At 33.7% G+C, this 23,302-nt stretch overlaps 1 protein-coding gene and 1 pseudogene across 2 annotated transcripts in view; one reads left to right on the forward strand and one right to left on the reverse strand.

The window, feature by feature from the left end:
- The window catches only part of LOC145279627 (solute carrier organic anion transporter family member 4A1-like), a 286,183-nt gene that overhangs the window by 157,357 nt on the left and 105,524 nt on the right, over positions 1-23,302 (reverse strand). The window contains exon 1 of one of the 2 annotated variants that reach the window (XM_080130840.1): positions 21,059-21,112. The exons of the other annotated variant lie outside the window; for it this stretch is intronic. Coding sequence (XP_079986966.1) covers positions 21,059-21,097 — 39 coding nt within the window. The 5' untranslated portion in view covers positions 21,098-21,112. Of the gene's footprint in view, positions 1-21,058; positions 21,113-23,302 lie in introns of those variants that run through there. 2 annotated transcript variants of the gene reach the window in all.
- Positions 3,138-3,275, forward strand: LOC145280541 (U2 spliceosomal RNA; annotated as a pseudogene).

Genomic DNA, 23,302 nt, shown 5'->3' on the forward strand with positions numbered 1-23,302 from the left:
TTTTAGAGGAAGGACGATACCTTCTCCCTCACAGAATCGAAATACCTCCTCCGGGGCATGCGAAACCTGGAACAAATTTAATAAGATAAATCTTTCGATTCACAAATTTTAAAACTAATTTTAAAATAATATGAAAATACATTTTGATTTTTAACCGTTATTGAAAAACAATTTTAATAAATAATATGATAATATTTTGGGGCTTTTAAAACATGATAAATAAATAAAAAATAAACACTCGTCTAACCGGTTTCGAACCTCACTCAACTGAACTAAATCGAAGTTAGGATTATGATTAAAAATTGATATGGAATGGAGATTATTGTGAAGCAAATCACAAAAGGGGAAATAATCAAATAGAAACCACATCAAGCCCAAGGAGACTATCTTTTTGTTTACAAAAAGAAGGCCTCAAATACAAATGAACCGATATCCTCCAAAGATGGAAGTATGATGGGAATATAAAATTCACAGGCAGGTCCCCAGTTGAATGTATATCCCTATCAGAGGGTGGTTGCAGTTCTTTCAGGTAGGCGTCGACGCCCTCCTACATAAACGCCTAGTATTCCCAAATAGTCACCCATTTGTTACTGACCAGACTTAACATTGCTTAACTTCGGTGATCAATCAAGAACCGATCTGTCAGGGTGATTACGTCGTAAATTACTATTTTAGTTATAAAATTTGGCGAGTATGTGAATCAAAAGGGGAGATAACTCCATATTTAAGCATTTTTAAATTTTTTCTAAGAATTATATAATGCAAGACAAAAATGAATGCAAGAAGAGTCTAAAGCAACGCCATTTAGTGACCTCTTAGTTAACAATACAATATTATCTTTATCTACTGGAACGAAAAAATTGGATGAATCATAAACTGTTCTTAGATTGGGAAATAGAAAAGAATATCCCGGGGTTAAATAACATAACTTGTTATTACAAAAGAATCACGGAAAACGAAAAGAGAGATAGAGTGAGTGGAGAGGCAGGAAACGATTCATTCTTAAGATGCGACTATTCAATTTACGCGTTTTGCGATGATAATGTGAAAAACAGACGGACAGAGTTTCTTACGAAGATACATAGCTGCGTCTAAATGCGTTCTCAAACGTTAAAAAGATCCTTTGTTGATCGGATACTGGCTATGTTTATATATTCTAGAAATGATTTATTGAGCGACTTGCATGGCTATTCCAGTTGGTGTTCCTTTTTAGTCGCGTGCAAGCGACTCTATAAGTCACTCCGTCGGTCGGTCGGTCCGTAACACTTTTGTGCTTGGCCTTTTTGGTTAAGATCAAAGGTCTGTTCTTAGCTTTTTAAGCTTTTCTTGGCCAAGATCAAAGTGTAGTATCTGTTCCGGCAGATACTGCACTTAAGATAATTTGTACCAGTCAATGGAGGGGAAACCCTCTATACTGGGACAATTATTATTTTTGGTAACCAGAGTGCCCCCTTTTAGGGGAGCTGGTTTTTACCTCACATTAAAAACGGCCTTGTGCCTAATTTGCTCAGTGGGGGAGCAAATAAATACCATCTGTTCCGGCAGATGCTGCAAGCTATGACTAGCTATGACTAGCTATGATTAGCAAAGACCAGATGTGGGGGCAACCCCACATGCCTGACCATTAACCAGCTCCCATTTCCCACCTCTCGGGAGCTGGCCCCCTTTTTCCCTTCCCCCTCCCTTCACTCCTCACATTAAAAATCGGCCTTGTGCCTAATTTGCTCGGTGGGGGAGCAAATAAATACCATCTGTTCCGGCAGATGCTGCACTTAAGATAATTTGTACCAGTCAATGGAGGGGAAACCCTCTATACTGGGACAATTATTATTTTTGGTAACCAGAGTGCCCCCTTTTTGCGTACTTTTAGGGAAGCTGGTTTTTACCTCACATTAAAAACGGCCTTGTGCCTAATTTGCTCAGTGGGGGAGCAAATAAATACCATCTGTTCCGGCAGATGCTGCACTTAAGATAATTTGTACCAGTCAATGGAGGGGAAACCCTCTATACTGGGACAATTATTATTTTTGGTAACCAGAGTGCCCCCTTCTTGCGTACTTTTAGGGGAGCTGGTTTTTACCTCACATTAAAAACGGCCTTGTGCCTAATTTGCTCAGTGGGGGAGCAAATAAATACCATCTGTTCCGGCAGATGCTGCACTTAAGATAATTTGTACCAGTCAATGGAGGGGAAACCCTCTATACTGGGACAATTATTATTTTTGGTAACCAGAGTGCCCCCTTTTTGCCTACTTTTAGGGGAGCTGGTTTTTACCTCACATTAAAAACGGCCTTGTGCCTAATTTGCTCAGTGGGGGAGCATCCCCACATATAAGACCTTGCTCAATGTAGGGGCAACCCTTCATACCAATTGTCACTATCCAGCTCCCCTACTCCCCGGTGAGTTGGTCCCCATTTCTCCTTCATTCCTCACATTAAAAATCGGCCTTGTGCCTAATTTGCTCGGTGGAGGAGCAAATAAATACCCTTATCTTGGCCTTTTCGCCAAGATCAAAGTGTAGTATCTTGTTCCGCCAGATATTGCAAGCAAAGATCATATGTGGGGGAAACCTCAGATACCTTGGTCAATGTAGGGGCAATCCTTCATACAAATTGTAACTATCCAGCTCCCCTACTTCCAGGAGGGTTGGTCCCATTTCCCATTCACTCCTCACATTAAAATCGGTCTTGTGCCCAATTCTCACGGCGGGGGAGCAAATAAATACCCTTTTCTTGTCCTTTTCGCCATTATCAAAGTGTAGTATCTGTTCCAGCAGATACTGCAAGCAAAGACCATATGTGGGGGCAACACCATATACAAGACCTTGGTCAATGTAGGGGCAACCCTTTATACCAATTGTCACTATCCAGCTCCCCTACTCCCCGGTGAGTTGGTCCCCATTTCCCCATCACTCCTCACATTAAAAATGGGGCTTGTGCCTAATTTGCTCGGTGGGGAGCAAATAAATACCAACCCCCACATATAAGACCTTGGTCAATGTAGGGGCAATCCTTCATACCATATGTTACTATCCAGCTCCCCTACTTCTCGGGGAGTTGGTCCCCATTTCCCTTTCACTCCTCACATTAAAAATCGGCCTTGCGCATAATTTACTCGGTCGGGGAGCAAATAAATACAGCTTTTCTTGGCCTTTTGGCCAAGATCAAAGTGTAGTATCTGTCCTTACTACATTCTGTACTTATGTTTGTAACTTTGTGATATGAAGTGGGGGATAATTTTTTAGTATTAAGTTAATGTTAAATTGATCACCCACTTTACAACCAGTCAGTCTCAAAGCCATTCAAGTCATTCTCCAAATCATTCAAGTTGTTTTTGAAGGATTCCAGTTATTTTTTTAAGCATTCAAGTCATTCTTACGGTCATTCAATTCATCCTTAAGTTCATTAAAGTCATTCTAAGTCATTCACTTTTTATTTATTTAAGTCATTTCAGCCCATTTTTCGGTCATTTTAGTTTATCTTTAAGAATTTCATGTCAATCCTACATTCATGCATTCATTCATTATACGATAGCACGCGACTAATGGCTATCGGCCTTGTTTAATACAACGTCATTTGTGAATGGCAAGAGTTAAGAGTTTTAAAAGAAAAAAAAAATGGGAAAGAGAGACTAAAAATGTAATGAAAAATGAAAAAGAATGAAAAAATATAAGAATGAAAAATATAAGAATGAAAAAATATGGAGAATGAAAAGACAAAGGGAATGGAAAAGAAAATAAAAAAGTGAAAAGAACGAAGGAAGAGAAAAATGAAGAAAATAGAATGAAAACTTTAAGCGAAAAATGAAAAAGAATAAGTAATAATAAAAAAATATATAAAGGAAAGGAAAATGAAAGAAATAAAAAAGCGAGAATGCGGAAACTTAAAGAATGCAATAAAAAAGCAAAAAAGAAAAATGCGATGAAAGAAAATGATTTTAATAATAGAACGTAGAAAAGATGGCGGACAGAAAGGAGAAATAACAAGAGCGTTTTTGATAAGAGAGAAAAACGGGCGTTTTTAGTGTTAGGATTGGATTAAGAATTAATGACAAGTTTTTCCACCTGAGACATTCGTCCTCAGACTTTTTCATTGCAACAAAATCATTACACTGAAATGTTTCGTCTGTGGCAGTTAGCAGTGGCAACAGCAGCAGCAGCAGCAGCTGCAGCTGCAGTACTATTGCCTTATTTTCCCCATTTTGCCCCTCCCCCTCAACCCGACCCGATTCCGGGAAGCGACTTTCCAGTAACGGCCGCTTCCTCTTCCTTATCTGCACCCAGAGTGCCATTCCCAAAGTGACAGCACTGCGTCTCCATGACAACGCTCGCAGAGCCTTTGACAAAAACAATCTGTGTCCGGATTGGCTGATAATTCGGTTAGTCATTCCAACGATGCACATCTTGTTGTCCCTTTCGGGCTCTCGTCTCTTATTGGTTGCAATGTTGGTTATCGATGCGAATATTTTGTCGAGTTCAGGGTTCGCTATTCTTCTATCCCCTTAAACCTCCTCAAGCTTTGACAGTAAAAAAAAGCAATCTAATTTAGAAAGGCAAGGAATAGACCCTAAATTTAGGGGTTAATATTTATTTCGAACTATCACAGACTTTATTTTATCTGTCCATGTATTGTTTAGAGAGGCTATGTTCGTCTGTAGTGATAATGTCTGAAATGAAATTGTGGTGGTTTTACAGAATTTGAACAGAACTAAATCGGTTTTAACGAATCAAGTCTAAAAACTAAGTAAAGGTTAATAAAAAATTAGTTTAGGTTAATAAGATAAAATAAAATTGCATACAGTTCAATTAAAATTCTGTAGAAATACTGGAATTTTTTTATTGTTAAACAGTTTTATTTTAAATGAAATCACTATTGTAATAAATTGTTACGTTCAAATATATAGTATATGTATTTTGTCGAATTCGGAAATATCTGTCGAACTCAGTTTCAAACGGAATGGGTAGCATGCGTTCTTTCTGTCAGCAATGGCGGATTAGAAATCTTAAAATTCGAGTATCACCCACACTTATTATTGAACCTTCAACCTCCAGAAGAGTGCCACTGACATTTTCAACTGAATTTTATTTAGTACTTTATCTTTTACGTCACGTTTAAGCAACGTTCAGTCTGGTTAGTCCTTAGATAATGACTATTTGCGAATATCAGATGTTGCAGGTGTGTAAATGGATACCTGTTTTGTTAAAAATAACATTGCATGTAGACTAGCGTCCAGTCAGGGAACTAGTTCATACGATCTGATTAGCTTAACGTTAGAAGAACAGCAGAGATAATGAACGAACGTACTATGCAAAATGTAAAGAAAACGGATAAGAACGATTGGTATAGATGAAGTTAAGAATCACCCACAATATTTATAGATGTTTAAATACAAACGGTGAAATATTTATTCACTTGGTAGATCTGCACAACGGCGTATTAGACCTATCCCAACATCACTTTTTTAGTTGCGTGCAAGCGACTCTATAAGTCACTCCATCTGTCGGTCGGTCGGTCGGTCGGTCGATCTGTCGGTCGGTCGGTCGGTCTGTCGGTATGTCCGTAACACTTTTGAGCTTGACCTTTTTGGTTAAGATCTGTTGTTAATAGATGCTGTTCTTAGCTTTTTAAAGCTTTTCTTGGCCTTTTGGCCAATATCAAAGTGTAGTATCTGTTCCGGCAGATACTGCAAGCAAATACCATATATGGGGGCAACCCCACATATAAGACCTTGGTCAATGTAGGGGCAACCCTTCATGCCAATTGTCACTATCCAGCTCCCCTACTCACCGGGGAGTTGGTTCCCATTTCCCCTTCACTCCTCACATTAAAAATGGGGCTTGTGCCTAATTTGCTCGATGGGGGAGCAAATAAATACAGCTTTTCTTGGCCTTTTGGCCAAGATCAAAGTGTACTTATCTTTGTAACTTTGTGATATAAAGTGGGGGATCACTTTTTAGTATTAATTTAATGTAAAATGATCACCCACTTTACAACCAGTCAGTCTCAAAGCCATTCAAGTCATTCTCCAAATCATTCAAGTTGTTTTTGAAGGATTCCAGTTATTTTTAAGCATTCAAGTCATTCTTAAGGTCATTCAATTCATCCTTAAGTTCATTAAAGTCATTTACTTTTTATTTATTTAAGTCATTTCAGCCCATTTTTCGGTCATTTTAGTTTATCTTTAAGAATTCTATGTCAATCCCCAATTCATTACACGATAGCACGCGACTAATGGCTATCGGCCTTGTTCTGAATGAACGGAGTGAGTCTCGCCTGTCAATGTTAAAATCATCGTGTATATATATATATATATATATATATATATATATATATATATATATATATATATATATATATATACACACAAGTAAGAAAAGCATTTCATCCAAAGCATGAAAATTGTTAAACAAAATGTTTTTACTATAGGCTTTAAAAATAAAGGTACAAGATTCAATTTGTTATTTATTTATCTGCAAAGTGCACTTTTATAAATTTTACAAAGTAAGGTATAAAAATTTAAGTTCAATTGAATAAAAAAATTACCTTGGATTTATTTTATGTAATGTACATTCTGTTGCACTTTAAAAAAAATCATTGAAAATTTTATATCTATATCATTAATTACTAGATCAAAGATAATGTTTTTAAATTGCACCAAATTAATTAAAAAAATGATTTTGATTTTAAATTCAAACACATCACGTCATAAATTTTTAAAATTCATTGAATGACTCAAATTATATATATATATTATTTTTTATTACATTTTCACCCCGAACAATGCGCATTGCTACTTTGGTGTAGGGGGCTACTATCAGGGGCAGCAACTACTGGGGCACTATGTTGGGATTTGGGCAGCAAGATGTCGCTTCACGTTGCACTTGAACTTCTGCATGTCAGTACAGTTAGGGAAGCAGGATCCTGGAATGGAATTCCAAAGTCTAGCGGTTCTGGGGAAGAAACTATTGGAGTAGAAAGATCTTTTACATCTAGGGATCTCTACTGTGTGGGGATGGGATTTAGCTGCCTGTCGGGTTTGTCGAGGGTGTCTACGTCGTGGGGGCACACGTGTCTGCAGCTCGTCAGAGCATTCACCATTAAAATACTTGTAGAACAGGCAGAGGGATGCAACGTTTCGTCGATGGGACAGAGGCTGAAGCTTAGATGCCAGTTCAGGGCCTATCAGATTGGCGACTCTTTTTTTAACCTTGTCTAGGAGCGAGAGACTAGTAGCAGATGCACCAGCCCAAATGTGACAACAATACTCCATACATGGCCGAATAGTGGCCTTATAGAGGTACAAGATAATTTCAGGTGTCAGTTATTTAAATATACATCTTTCTTTCGTTGGAATTTATTAACCCATTGTATATATATATATATATATATATATATATATATATATATATATATATATATATATATATATATATATGTGTGTGTGTGTGTGTGTGTGTGTGTGTATAAAATGCGCATCAGGTGCGCTATATTACGAAAAAAATATTTTTCTTGTTTGAAATTTATAATTTAAATTTATTTCGGAATCAAGCTCCATCCTCAGTATTTTGTTTGTATGTTTTTCTTTTTTTTTTTGCCATGTTGTTAAGTTGGAGAAAGAAAAGTCAGCAGTAAAGATCCGCACGTTGTTTCTCAGCGGTTGTATTTTGAAATGTCGAAAACGGTGCGTTGGCTACGGGAGAATGACGCCAGGGATGTGAGTTCCGTTATAGAAGCGTGGATTTAATTTGAATAAAATAAAATAGCACCAGGTGCAGCTGAATCGTATTTTATTTTATTCAAATCAAATCACCGCTTGTATAACGAACTCACACCCTTGACCCCCCATATATATGGCAAATGTTTGTATCTTTCATTGCATTTGATTTACCGAGTATATTTGCCAGGTTGTTTTTGAAATTATTTTTATATGAGTTCAGCTGCTCCTGAAATGATGGAGATTGTCTTTACATGTCCGTTTCTTTTCATGTCCTACGTAATAAAACATTAGTATTTTATCCTTTCCTTCTCAACTCTGTTTATAGCCAGCATAATTTAGGAACACTAGTCATCCTTTAGACATGAATATGGATTCTAGAGTAAACTGCTTAAATAAATAACTTATAAGAATGAAAACTTCGGGTTCGAGCCTACCTCTCTCCCAAAACTTTTTCGCTGTTTTTTTTTATTCGTTTTTCTTTAATATTTAAATATGGTTATTACTTTTACTTTCCATCTACCCCCCCCCCAACACACACCTTCAGTTTTAATATTGAAACAAGGTTATTTATGCCATTTTTCGTGTTCGCTGTTTTGTTTTTTTCAGATTTTTAAAAAGTATTAACATCGTTCGTTTTGCATCACATTCGTTGTTTTTGATTTTTATTCCATCACGTTCGCGTTTTCTTTTTTAGTTTTTGTTTTTCCGATTTTAAGAAATTTTAAACTTCCGTATACATAAAAGTAGATCTTTAGTGTGCTATAAAATTAGTCACGCTTGAAAGTATCCTGTATCTCTACAAAGCCACAATTCGCTCACGCATAGGTATTGTTGCCAAATCTGAGCTTGTTCATACATCACTAGTCTCTCCCTTTTAGACAGTGTCAAAAACAGAGTATCGCATCTAATAGGTCCCGCATTGTCAACTAAGCTCCAAATCCTGCTCCATCGCCGCAATGCTACATCCCTGTCTGTTTTATGAGTGTTTTAATGGAATTTGTTCTGATGAATTTATCGCACTTGTATCCCCTCGACGAACACACCCTCGAAAAACCTGTGTAGCAACAAAATCCCACCCCTTCACTATGCTAGAAAATCTTTTACTCTAAGAGCTTTTTTTTACCTCCGATATATATATATATATATATATATATATATATATATATATATATATATATATATATATATATATATAATGAAATGAATTGGATCAGAGATTATTTAATCTTGTGGTATCAAGTCTTACAAAATATTCATGAGAAAAATATTTTTAAATAAGACAATCCCAGCGAAATAAGAATTGCTCATTATCCAAGAGAGCAAAATAATGTTTAATATATTTTCTAAGTATGTACTGAATAGCAAGATGATATCAAACCAAATTTTAATATTTTCCTACATAGAAAAGCCATGGATTAAGGAAATTTGAATTGTATTCTTTGTTCAAATATTTTTTTGTTTTGAAAAATTATATTTTTCTAAATAAAATTTAAATATATATGTATATATATATATATATATATATATATATATATATATATATACTTTGGAATTCCCTCCCAGTTTCCTGCTTCCCTGACTGTACTGACATGCAGAAGTTTAACTGTAATGTAAACCGACATATTGCTCACCTCCTTGCATAGTTCCATGTAAACATGGTTTCAACCATTAACCCCTGACGTCCAAGTAGTAAGATGCTTTGTTTGGATTAATCACGAGTAAAGAAAACAACAGAAAATAAAACTCTGGTATTTTTATTCTTATGTACAGTACTTACCAAAATGGTTTTAATGGCATTAATGAATAAAAAGATAACGAAAGTGTAGCTGTACTCGTTCATCGTAAGCCTTCTCTTGCCGTCCTCCAATATCATGCAGCCATGAACAATTATTTGTACTTTTGATATAAACAGATAGAATCGTGTAAATAATCCGGGTGATGCCGGATAACCTTTTGAATACGCATGCGAGAGCGTGTCAGAGATTTGTCTGGCAGATTTCGTTTTAGTTTCCAGTATTTTCGTCATTCGCAAAAAAAAAAAAGAAAAAAGGATGAGTGAGTGTTCAGTAAGCCAAAACACGCTCTCCCCTCCTCACGCTTCCATCGACCGACAATTTATAATACTCGCAACGATGCCAGAGTGGATTTTGTCCTTTCTGACCCTTCACGTCTTTAGCCATTTTGAAGAGAGAAAACACTTTTACGCGAGGGCTGACATTCGCGCCAAAAATGTCACGTGGAAAACAGAACAGACGAATCGCAGACTGCTTGACGCCGAGACATGTCGCTCGCTATCAGTGTGTTTTCTAACGACGTCCTCGACAAGAGTGCAAGAAATAATCGTATAGACAGACATACGCGTGTACGTGTGTTTTGCCTCATATATAATATGAATATAAACAAGCTTGACAAAAACATAGCAAAATATTGATAGATTATTATCGCCTAATCATTATAAACTTATTCCTTTTCATAATGTGGAGAAACTGACAACATCCTAACTGTAACCCGGATTCGCATTTCTTTTTTTTTCACGGGAACGTTGCCGTTTATCAAGATCCAAAGGCCACTCGAGGACACAGGTTAATGAGTGTCGGGAAGACGGTTCGGCAACACTATGATGATCCGTTATGTCGGAACTTGGTAGTGTTTAATTAAGAGGACGGCTCAACAGCAACTTATTTACATTAGACTTAAAAGCGATCATGTTATCGTCAGCTAAGAATCAGTCCCTCAGTTTTGTGTTCCACAGATGGACAGTTCTAGGAAAGAAACTTCGCCCATGGAATTTTCGTTTTGTTTTAGACACAGATAAAAAGTGGGAAAAATTATTGACGATTGATGTGGCTCCAGGAAGTATTTGTTGCGAATGTATTAGTGGGGGGCATGGATTGGAGCTCAGTCGAATACTTGTCATGATATATAATGATAGAGTAGAGATAGACTCGCAACGTCTCTTTTGTAAGAAAAGAAGGATGCGAAAAAGTAATCGGTCATCAGATTTCGAAAACGGTTTTGTACACTATCAAGAAAACGCTACTGTTTTCAGCTCCTCCTCAAATGTGACAACAGGACTCCATCTTATGACGTATTTGGCTCTTGTGCTGGTAGAGGTTTGCGTCGAAAATGAGGCACATTCTAAAGTGGTAGAATAATCCAACCATCTTTTTTTTTACAAAGGAGTCACCGTTTATCAAGGTCCGAAGACCATTCGAGGATAAAGATTAATGAGTGTACAGTAGTTATTAGGATAAAAGCGTAGTAATCGTTAGTAGTGGAAACTTGTTAAATCGGATTAAAGTTTAAGCTAACAAAACCATCTGAATAAAAACAGTTTATAGCAGATATTTCTTAACTCATAGAAGAAACCTATACATAAGTAAAAGTTTCCATTGTGTAACTACACTGGTCATCACAAATAAAATCCCAAGATTGGTACTGAGTTTTTTCATAATTTTATTTGGTAATTTTGTAACACCGTGAAAAAACCCCCAAAAAACTAACAAAAACAAAAACAAAAAAAAAAGAAAAGAAAAGAAAAAAAGGGGCAGTTACAAACCGTGAAAAAAAAAACTAACAAAAGCAAAAAAAAAAAAAAAAAAAGAAAAGAAAAAAAAAGAAAAGAAAAGAAAAAAAGGGGCAGTTACAAACAACTATTTAGGAAAATAAATTCTGAGGGAGCATGAAATAAACTGATATAAAATAACTTATTTGCATATTTAACAATGCTTAGAACAAAATGAAATAATTACCGTGTTCGCCTGGTAGACCAGTTTTAGATTGTAAACTCTGGACGATAACACAATATCCATCATCTATCGCAACATTTTGTTTCACTAATCCGGTGCTAAAGGGCCACGTGATGCATTGCAGCAATTTAATACAATTGAATGATTTGTTTAACCAATTTTCATAATCTTTTTTTTTTATTTCATCACATTTTATTCTGCTGCTCACGATGACGGCAGCTACACATTACATTAGTTTTCTGTTTTTCTTTTGTGTGTCGTTGTTTCAACCCAAACAAGGTACAGTACATCTTTGCCGTAAAGGGCTACTATTTGGGACCAAGATTTATAGGTAGTTGAGCAGCGAGATGTCGGTTTGTATTACACTTGAACTTCTGCATGTCAGTGTAGTCAGGAAAGCGAGGACCCGTAAGGTAATTCACATATCTAGCAGTTCGGGAGAAAAAAACTATGTTGCTAAAAACACGAAGTTTTACTTGACGCCAATTTTACTATTAGATTGAGAAGAAACTTCTTGCAGAATTTTTAATTTTGATTTCAAATGATGCATTTCCAAATAAGTTTTCGTTGTGATAATACCTTTATTTTACATATAATTTCAAAGAGGGTTTTTCGTTCTGTCTAATCGTTTAAATTCTGTCTCCTTTTAAAAACGTTGAATACAAGACGGAAAAAAGCAAATTAGCACAATTTTTACTTATTTCAATTAAAGCTAGGCCGAAAAGCTGCAGAAACAGCTCGCGATATCAACGAAGCCTTTGGCCCAGGGACCACTACTGAACGCACAGCTCAATGGTGGTTTAAGAAATTTCGTGGCGGCGACGAGAGTCTTGAAGATGATGAGCGTAGTGGTCGGTTATCGAATGTTGACAACGATTAATTAAAGCCTTTAGTCGAAGTCAGTTCACGCACAATTGTTCGAGAACTTGTTTCTGATTTAGGCATAACGTATACAACGATTCTCAACCATTTGAGAGAGATTGGAAAGACAAAAACCTGATTAATTGGTGCCTCACCAATTGAACGACAACAAATAAAAACCCCGTTATGAAGTATTATCTTCTCTTCTTCTATGCCAGAAGAACGACCCGTTTCTAGACCGGGTTGTGACTTGCGATGAAAAGTGGGTTCTTTACGATAACCGGCGACGTTCAGCTCAGTGGTTAGACGCCTATGAAGTTCCACGACATTTCCCAAAGCTAGACTTGCACCAAAAGAAATTTATGCTGACTGTTTGGTGGTCTGCTATCGGTCACACCCATTATAGTTTTCGGAATGCTGGCGAAACCATTACGGCGCAAAAGTACTGTCAACAAATGGATAAAATACATCAGAAACTTCGACAACACCCAAAATTAGTCACCAGAAAAAACCCAATTCTCCTTCACGATAATGCTCGACCGCACGTTGCTAAACCGACCATACAGAAGTTGAACGAATTAGGCCACGAAACTCTGCCTCATCCAGCATACTCTACAGACCTCTCACCTACCGACTACCACTTTTGTAAGCATCTTGACAACTTTCTGCGTGAGAAATGCTTGGCAAACTTAAGCGATAACAAAAACGCTTTCAGCGACATCATCGTAACTAGAAGGCAAGATTTTCTCGTTACTGGCATAAATACACTTGTTTTGCGTTGACAAAAGTGTGTTGGTTCTGATGGTGCTTATTTTCATCAATAATTTTTTGTTTTAATCGAGATATCTTGATCTGAATTTAAAAGTTAAAAAATACAACTTTCTTGTCAACCTGACAGATTCTAATATCTAATCCTAATAAATATTACATTATTTTGTCATGGATAAAGAAGTGGTAGGACTATTCATTTCCTACTTTATCTTTACTTTTACTCTACCCATGACACTGGGAAATTCATTTAATAGGTTACAATTTCTGATGTTCAGTATTCCATTATTACTCTTCCTTATATTGCTTTCGTGTTTCTTATTGACACTATCTTTGATTTTTGTTTGCATAAGAAACATTACCAAACGAGTCTTATTATTTGAAAAATTATAATACTTTCATTCTTTCATTCAATGTTTTGCCAACAAAATGTGAATACACTAGTTTTATTTTCAGTTTTCTATTTAAATCATTAAAATTACGAAATATTCTCAGTGGCTAAAATAAGTTTTTTTTTGCAAAGCTGCCCTTATCATCGCCATCTTGGATTATTACTTAAAGAAACACAATCCTTCACAGTTTACTTATATCATAAATATTAGTAATATTACGTATACACAATTTGACATAAAAGTTAAATGCACTGCTTTACTAACTGAACTCATTAAATAGTTGTATTTTTATAACTCATATTGATTTCAATTTTGAAGCCTCATAAAACATTTACTGCTTTATATATATACAATTTCATTCGTAATCACTTCGCCATAACAAAACACAAAATACATAATCTTTCCGCAAATCTATAGGTTATACCAATGTGTCCTATTGGATATAACTTGCAGACATTTATGGAAAAATGGCGCCCGTTATATCATATTTTTGTTTTATTTTATTTCTGTTGAGACCAACCGAAATGTTTTTGCTAATATGCAAAAACTGGCGTCTGTTAAGTCATATTTATGTTTTTTTAAATTTCTTCTGAGACTGACCGAAATGTTTCACTAATATGCAAATAATGATTATATATATATAATAAATTCCACAGCCAAACAACGTCGCAGCCCTCAAGAGCCTATAAGAGCCAATAAGAGCCATGACAGTCAACGAACCGTAACCGGACTGTCAGGGCTATTGTGGGCTGCGACGTTGTTTGGCTGTGGAATTTATTAAATATATATATATATATATATATATATATATATATATATATATATATATATATATATATATATATATGAAGTAAAAATTAAAATTAAATTTACCAAAATGATCCAAGATGGTAAAATTAAAGTATATTATAAATATTAAAGAATTAATATTTAACATGTCTATATCTATATAAAGTTGAGTTTTTCGTCGCACGTACATTGATATAAAAAGCATACTTTTTCAATTTAAAAATTATTAAAACAAATTTCTTAATATACTGTCATGGATATGCAAGCGAATAAATAATGTTTTAATAATTTATATATTCTCTGAAAAACGAACTTTAATAAATTACTCATTTTTTATGATTTTTCATTAGATGTTTTCATTTAACTATTACGATCAGTTGTATTCATGCATATTTTCTACATTTTGCATAATTTCGTAGCATTTAGAATGAAAATGTTTTAGAACACAAAAATGTATTTTAACATATATATATATATATGTTAAAATACATTATATATATATATATATATATATATATATATATATATATATATATATATATATATATATATATATATATATATAGGAACAAGTAGTTAATAAACCATATTAAAAACACTTAAAAAGAGTTAAAAACATTTAATTTTAAAAAGGAAGCACAAAATAAGTCCAAAATTGGCCCAGCCTTGACAGTTGTTCTAAATTCTTTTTTCTACGCACATCTTATCTTCCTTTTAATAATATTATTTGGACTCATTCCTTTTTCCTTGCCCCCATTTGTGAATTATTTCACAGATTTCTGCCTTTTGTGTTATTTTGGTCCATTTCCAATTACGTGATTCCCTTGGATTTTACTTGTGGAAATGGAAACTTAACCAACTATTTTTGATTTTGATTTTTGGATTTTACCCTTCACTAGACTATCCATTCACGTGAAATCACCCTTTTCTTCACCATATCTCATCTGCTTCACTATTTGTTACCAAGTAAGATCTATGACTTACTTGTAGTTTCATTAAATACTTTTGCAAGCAAAATCCTATCCCGCATTTTGTTAAATCCTTCCATCTGATGAGAAGGAAAGTATTTCTTCGAAACTCTGTGGATTAAGGACTATCCACTTATTTTGTGCTTCCTTTTTAAAATTAAATATTTTTAAAAACTCTTTTTCAAAGTGTTTTCTAACATGTTTTATTAACTACTTGTTCTTATTATAAGCTCTATTTCCTATTTGGTTTTATCCTATTACATCTGGTTGAGATTACTTTATAAATATTAACTCTTCAATATTTATAATATATTTTAGTTTTGCCATCTTGTATTATTTTAGTAAACTTTACTGTAATTCTTATTTCATTATATATATATATATATATATATATATATATATATATATATATATATATATATAAGTGATCATGTCTGTGTGTGCATGGAAAGTCTTTACCGAACTACTCTATGAATGTTTGGTCTATAGGCTTGAAACTTAATATATAGAGGAGTTAGAGCTGTGGAACAATTTTGATTTTGTTTTTAGCCTGTAAGAATATCTGCTAAATGGGTTAAAGCTGAAGAAAAAATACTTGACCATGACAGAGTAAGTCGAATAAACCTATAACTCATGCTGTTACATTTTCATATGTGTAAAATGAAACATTCATAGTTCAAAGTTGTTTAATTTTTAACTTTCCCTATCCATCTGTTGGTAAAAACGCTGGAGAGATAAATAACGGCTGAGACTGGAGCGCTAAACGTTTTCGTGTCGATTCTAGCGTGTGGAACCCAAGTCATATTTGTTTTATAAAACTTTTGAAATCATTACCATATATATTGGATGATAATCAATACACAATTCATAATAATAAATACGAAATCTGCATGAATTAAAAATAATATTTATGCGTATTTTACGACCGGATATCGATAACATTGCTAGTATTGGAATAAAAAGTATCTTAAATACCATCAGATATAAATACTATATATATATATATATATATATATATATATATATATATATATATATATATATATATATATATATATATATATATACAAGTGAACGTGTCTGTGTGGGACTGTGTGTCTGTGTGTGTGCATTTTCCTACGCAATAACTCTGTCAATTTTCAGCCTACAGACTCGAAATTTGATATACAGGGTACTGAGATTTGGGGAAATCTTTGTAATTCGTTTTCGGACAGAACTTTGGTTGGTCAATTGCTTGGTTGCTTGGTTGTTTTTGTTTTACGGCATACCAACCCTTTTCAGGTTATTTAATGCTGAATCCAAAGATTTTGAAGAAAAATTTTTAATAGAATATATTTATTGTTTTCAAGTCGGTTTCTATTTAACTCATAGTTGGTACAGCTAACAGGTACTACCACTCCGAGTCAGAGTGGACCTGGAAGCAATGCCAATTAAAGGCTGACACTCCTCAAAGCCTGCAAGCTGGGGCCTCACCACTGGATATAGTTTAAGGTCATATCAAGGACCCAGAAATTTGGCTGTTAAGAGGTCAAAGTTCAACGATTTGACCTTGGAGAACTCTACCAAACTCCTCCGCCAATTTTGGGTCTAAACACTTGCAATTTTTGATATAGGTCCCTTGGACATAGATCTAATTAATAACTTGATTTGAGTCCAAAACAATAAATGTTAAGGGGTCATAATAGGGGTCACATTAAAAAAAATTGACTGCTTTTTTTTAATGCTCAACATACACCTCCAAAAACCCGGACAACGTCGGGCTTTAATGCTAGTCTATATATATATATATATATATATATATATATATATATATATATATATATATATATATATATATATATGTATGTATGTATGTGTGTGTGTGTGTGTGCGTATGTGTGTGCGTATGCGTGTGTATTACATACACTGCAAAAATAAAACCGACACTCTTCAAATCCTATTCCCAAATACTTCACTGTCATATTTCCATCGATTAAGACAAAAAAAGAGTACAATTGGGGAAGCAGAAAACAGGGAGGGAATTCCAAAATCCAGCAGTTTGAAGGAAGAAAGTGTTGAGTAAAAGCCTTTCTCGCATGTAGAATCTCAACAGTGAAGGGTGGGATTTTTCTGTGCATTGTGGTAGTCAGAAGTTATGTACGTCAAGAAGACATAAGTGCTAGGAGTTCATCAAAGTACTTGGAAACCAGCCACAAGGATTCAACAATGCGGTGATGGGACAGGAGTTGGAATAAAGCTGACAGTGCGGGATCTATTAGATGGAAAGCGCTTTACTGAACCCTGTCTAGAGGGAGAGACTAGTGGTAGATAGACCAGCCTAGATGCTGCAACAATACTCCATGCACAAGCGAAATATGGCTTTATAAAGATATGTGATACTCTTTGGTGTGAGTGATTTTCTAGCACAGAAAAGGGAGCCCGCCTTCTTTGTAACAGTATTGGCGATGTTCTCAATATGTTTGTTCCAATTCACGTGTCCTGTGAATGTTACGTCAAAGAATTTGAATTTTCAACCATTGCATTTTACATATTTACAACCCCAACAATTTTTGTTTCTTAAATTTAAACTGTTATTTAAGCTGAATGCAAGCAAAAATATTCCCGAACGATGCCGGTTAATAAGAATATATATATATATATATATATATATATATATATATATATATATATATATATATATATAAAACATAACATTGTATTGTTAATAAGCATTTGTGCGTTGTTGCTATAGTGTCTTCGGGCACAGACAAGAACCACACCGAAATTTAATATAAATAGTGGGATATTTAAGTTATTGTTTTAGCGAAAGAAAGAATAGGAGAAATATAATACATGCATACATATAAGATAGAAAAAAGCTTAAAAGATTGACAGGGTCATGAGTGATGACTAAAAGCATAAACAGAATTTTGTATATGAAAATGGAGAAAACGAAATTTTATAACAAAACCGTTTTATAAAAGTGATAAGAATATAAGAGTTGTTTTCTTGCTAGTAGATGTTCATAGTGCAAACACGTGTTTGGCTAAAGTAAGTTCAGTAAATAATCACAAGCCAAAATGTTAAAAATTTGAATACATGCGTATGTAAGAAATATATGTATGTAAGTATTCGGCAGTGTGACAGTGTGTGTGAGTTGATTTACCTTGTTTTTGTTAGTGTGTATCTATCTGTAAGTAGCAATTCGTTTTCTGGTCGCCAAACTGTTGTTAGTGTGTTACCAGAGTCACCAATCTTTGTCACGTGGCATGTCTGTGACAGTTCAATTTGTGAATGACAGTTCCCGAAACAATTATTACAAGTAATTATTATTTACAATGGTGTTCCTGGTCTCTTCATTAAATCACTGTTATTGTGTTGTGTAAATACACACTCACGCAGCTGGATGCGTCATTCCGACAACAATTAATCCCTCCATATGTCTCATCCTAACTTTGAGGTCACTGTCTGACCCATTCATGCCGCTCCTTTAAGACATTAATGTAACGCTTACGAAGGCAATTATATTTTCCGTTAAAACTTGATTGAAGAGGTTTAACCTACGGCGGAGGTTTGATTGTTTTAATTAATGACATATCAATTTCTGATTATTTAATACCGAATTCAGTAATTTTCGTAAAAAAAATGTTTATAATTTTTTATTTTATATCTACAAATATTTATTCATATTGTTTGGTTTGGTTGTTTTGTAGAGGATAATTGTTGTGTTTGTTATTGACTTTGCAGAACATGTTTGAGCTTTGCAAGGGGAAAGCTATATACAATAACAATAATGTTTGGTACATTTTTATGTTAGGAAGTCAGTATCTTATGACAACGTGATTTAGCAGTACAATCCGAGGGTGGGAGTTTGTACAATCCTATGGACACACCTAAACAACCTTCAAGTGGAAGAGTAGGAGGAGGGGGAGGGGGAGGAGGAGGAGGAGGGGTTAAGCCAATATATGAAATAATTTGTATTTCTTAATTCTTTCAATTTTCTAATTAAAAAAAACAAACAATTATCTTTTCGCTTAATTTTCATTTGTCAATATATCGATTTTATTCAGGAAAAAAACTTTCATTTTAAATGTTGCTATCAAAACAATAGCAGTAGATTAAGAAGTGTATTTTTATTTTAGATGAGGATTGATAATTTGTATTGTTTGGATTATTCAGATGTATTGTTCTCATAATGGATTTTATTCCCACAACGTTTCAGCCGATTAGATCTCCGACATTGTACAGGTGGATGTTGTTGAATTTGCACAGAACACGAACTAATAATAAGAATGTATGTATGTTTATATATATATATATATATATATATATATATATATATATATATATATATATATATATATATATATATATATAAACATACATACATACATATATATATATATATATATATATATATATATATATATATATATATATATATATATATATATATATATATATATACTTGAAATTGGATCCGGTCATGGCTGATCGAATAAAATCAATATATCTTCTTAATAAATTGTTCGATGCGAAATTCCGTACGGATTCCAAAGATCGATAACATGCAAATGAAAAAGGTCGAAGGTTACATCAGTCAAAACGTTGTGAGAATAACATGCAACATGAGAACAGTGGCCGATTCGTCTGCCATAAGTCAAGTACAAATAGAAATCATGTATAAATATTAGAAATCATTATAAATATTAGAAATCATTTATAAATATTAGAAATCATGTATAAATATTAGAAATCATTATAAATATTAGAAATCATTTATAAATATAAGAAATCATTTATAAATATTAGAAATCATTTATAAATATAAGAAATCATTTATAAATATTAGAAATCATTTATAAATATTAGAAATCATTTATAAATATTAGAAATCATTTATAAATATTAGAAATCATTTATAAATATTAGAAATCATTTATAAATAATAGAAATCATTTATAAATATTAGAAATCATTTATAAATATTAGAAATCATTTATAAATATTAGAAATCATTTATAAATAATAGAAATCATTTATAAATATTAGAAATCATTATAAATATTAGAAATCATTTATAAATATAAGAAATCATTTATAAATATTAGAAATCATTTATAAATATTAGAAATCATTTATAAATATTAGAAATCATTTATAAATATTAGAAATCATTTATAAATATAAGAAATCATTTATAAATATTAGAAATCATTTATAAATATTAGAAATCATTTATAAATATTAGAAATCATTTATAAATATTAGAAATCATTTATAAATAATAGAAATCATTTATAAATATTAGAAATCATTATAAATATTAGAAATCATTTATAAATATAAGAAATCATTTATAAATATTAGAAATCATTTATAAATATTAGAAATCATTTATAAATATTAGAAATCATTTATAAATAATAGAAATCATTTATAAATATTAGAAATCATTTATAAATATTAGAAATCATTATAGCTGCATCGAAGAAAAAACATGCCGAAAATATCAGGAAACGTATTGAGTTGTAAAAATTAAGGACTCACGATTTCTGGAAAAAATTATAATAGTGTGCGGAATAATAGGCATCAATAAACCACCCCCTACTATCCAGCGACCATGAGGTCGTTTACACGGTTCACCCAATTTCAGCTTAGATCCCACAAACAACTCTCTTCTAAATTTCCCTTTGCTGACAAAGCCTACACTAGTAGATCTAGAAAAAATATAACTGCAGGTAATTGAATATAATCCAACCCTTTCAAGAAGAGTTCTGTAGTGAAACACAGTTTGGTGTCATAACGTATTTTAAATAACAGGAATTGAACTCACGTAAAACACCTGGAAAGGATATTCATAAATTCGCCTCATCTTTTGGTAGTCATACATTTGCACATATATTGAAAATATAAAATCACTTACCTAAAAGAGAAAAAACAAAAAAGAACAAAAAAAAACAAAATTAGATTTCATGATCAAAAATTGCCTTTATTCATGACAGTAAAAAATAGAGAGCCCCCCCCCCCAGAAAACAAGAAAAAACAAACAAGCAAAAAACAAACAAACACAGAAACAAAGGAAATAAAATGTTCACAAGGAAAGCGAGAAAAATAAATAAATGAAAAAAACAACAAAAAAAAAAACAGAAATTCATGATATTTTTCTGCTAGTTTCGGATTTTTGCAAAAACCGGGTTTAACAAACCGTGTCACATTCTGATATTTCTTTATTGTTTCGATAAACACGATCTTAAAATCTTTTCCAACGACGCAGAAAAGCAAAAAAAAAAAAAAAAAATGTTGTTGCTTCACCTGTTTTATTGAGGAATGACACAAAACAGAAATTAAATCCTGACAAAACTGAAATCGAGATGTTTTGAACGAAAAGAAAAACAAAAACGGATATTATTCAAATGCATCCCATTGAGATGTGCATCTGCGCTTAAAAGGCTATTTCAAACTCTAGCGTAGGAAATCAATGAAAATCGAATTTTTCAAACCAGTGTGACCTGTGGAAATTCCGCAGCATAAGAAATATATTTAATCAACAAATACGTTTTGATAAAGCTTATATTTGTATGAATAGCGTAAACATTATTTGTTTAAACAGAAAAAAACAATAACACACAACAAATATGAGTTTATTAACATCTCTATGGATATGGTATCCATTGTATTTTAAATATAGAACTGACCCAAATGAGATAAATTAATAAGTACTAATAAATACTCAGAAAGTAATATTGTGCTACATAGTTCAATACAAATGATAAAATTACATTGTAAGATAACATCTTTAATTTATACCTACAATCCAGCACTTCTTGGCAGAAACTTGTTCTCTTTTGTCTGTTTCTTTCGAATGTTTCGTTTTTACATGATGTTTCGCGAACTCTTTTCTTCGGTGAAGAATCGCTGGACGCCGAAATTCATTTTTCACTCAATCACAACAATGATCATATATTATTATAATGATATTCAAAAACGTAGTTACATCCAATAGAGATCACTCTCATATTTTTGTCCAGTGTTGCTAGATTAGCACTTTTAAAGCCAAATTTTGCGAATTTAGACTTTTAGAAGCAGTTTCGGAATATTATATAGATCACAGCTCTGAACTAATCGTGGTTTCTTTTTTACAGGTGCTTGCACTGAGTCAGGTGTGAAATGTTGAATATCGAGTAGTGATCCGGTTTTTGTATTTGAAAGGACGCACACCACAGGAAACTTTTGATGAAATGAAAGAAACTCATGGTGATAATGTCCCATCATATGACCTTGTAAAACGCTGGCATCGTGAATTGAAACATGGCCGGAAGTCTGTGAAAACAGCTCCCAGACCTGGTCGCCCCTCCTTCTGCCATTGATGAGGCATCTGTCCGTCAAGTTGAGGCTGCCATTTTGGAAGATCGGCGCATTACTATTTGTATCACCATTCCAGAAGCGAGAACGCGTCGAGTGCTCGAAGATGAATTTGGAGATGTGCCAAGAAGATGAGTCAAAGTTTTTCAAAAAACTGATTACACAGGATGAAACCTGGGGCCATCACTATGATCCAGAGACCAAAGCCCAGTGAATGCAGTGGAAGCATTTGGGGTCACCACCTCCAAAGAAGAAAGGGTGCAGCCCTCCGCTGGCAAGGTCATGTTCACAGTCTTCTGGGACCAGGACGGAGTAATGATGACAGATTTCCTGGCAAAGGGTACCACAATTACAGGAGTTTATTATGCTTCACTTTTGAGCAAATTAAGGAAAGCTATCAAAATCAAGAGGCAGTGCAAGATCAGCAAAGGCACCGTCCTCCTGCAGGACAACGCTCCGGTCCACAACTCGCATGTCGACAAATCAGAAACACGGGCGTGTAGCTATGAAATCCTCCCCCATCCTCCCTACTCTCCTGATCTTGCACCCTCTTACTTTCAACTCTTCCCAGCCATGAAGTTGTTTTTAAAAAGAAAGCATTTCCCAGATGATGCAGCCTTGATTTCTGAAGTCATGTAGTGGTTGGAGGACCAACCTGAGGTGTTCTACAAAAACGGTTTCCAGAGCTGCATCAAATGATGAGAGAAATGCATAA

This window comes from Euprymna scolopes, chromosome 7 (assembly GCF_053919585.1).
Source record: "Euprymna scolopes isolate OS-2025 chromosome 7, ASM5391958v1, whole genome shotgun sequence".
In the NCBI taxonomy this organism is placed as follows: domain Eukaryota; kingdom Metazoa; phylum Mollusca; class Cephalopoda; order Sepiida; family Sepiolidae; genus Euprymna; species Euprymna scolopes.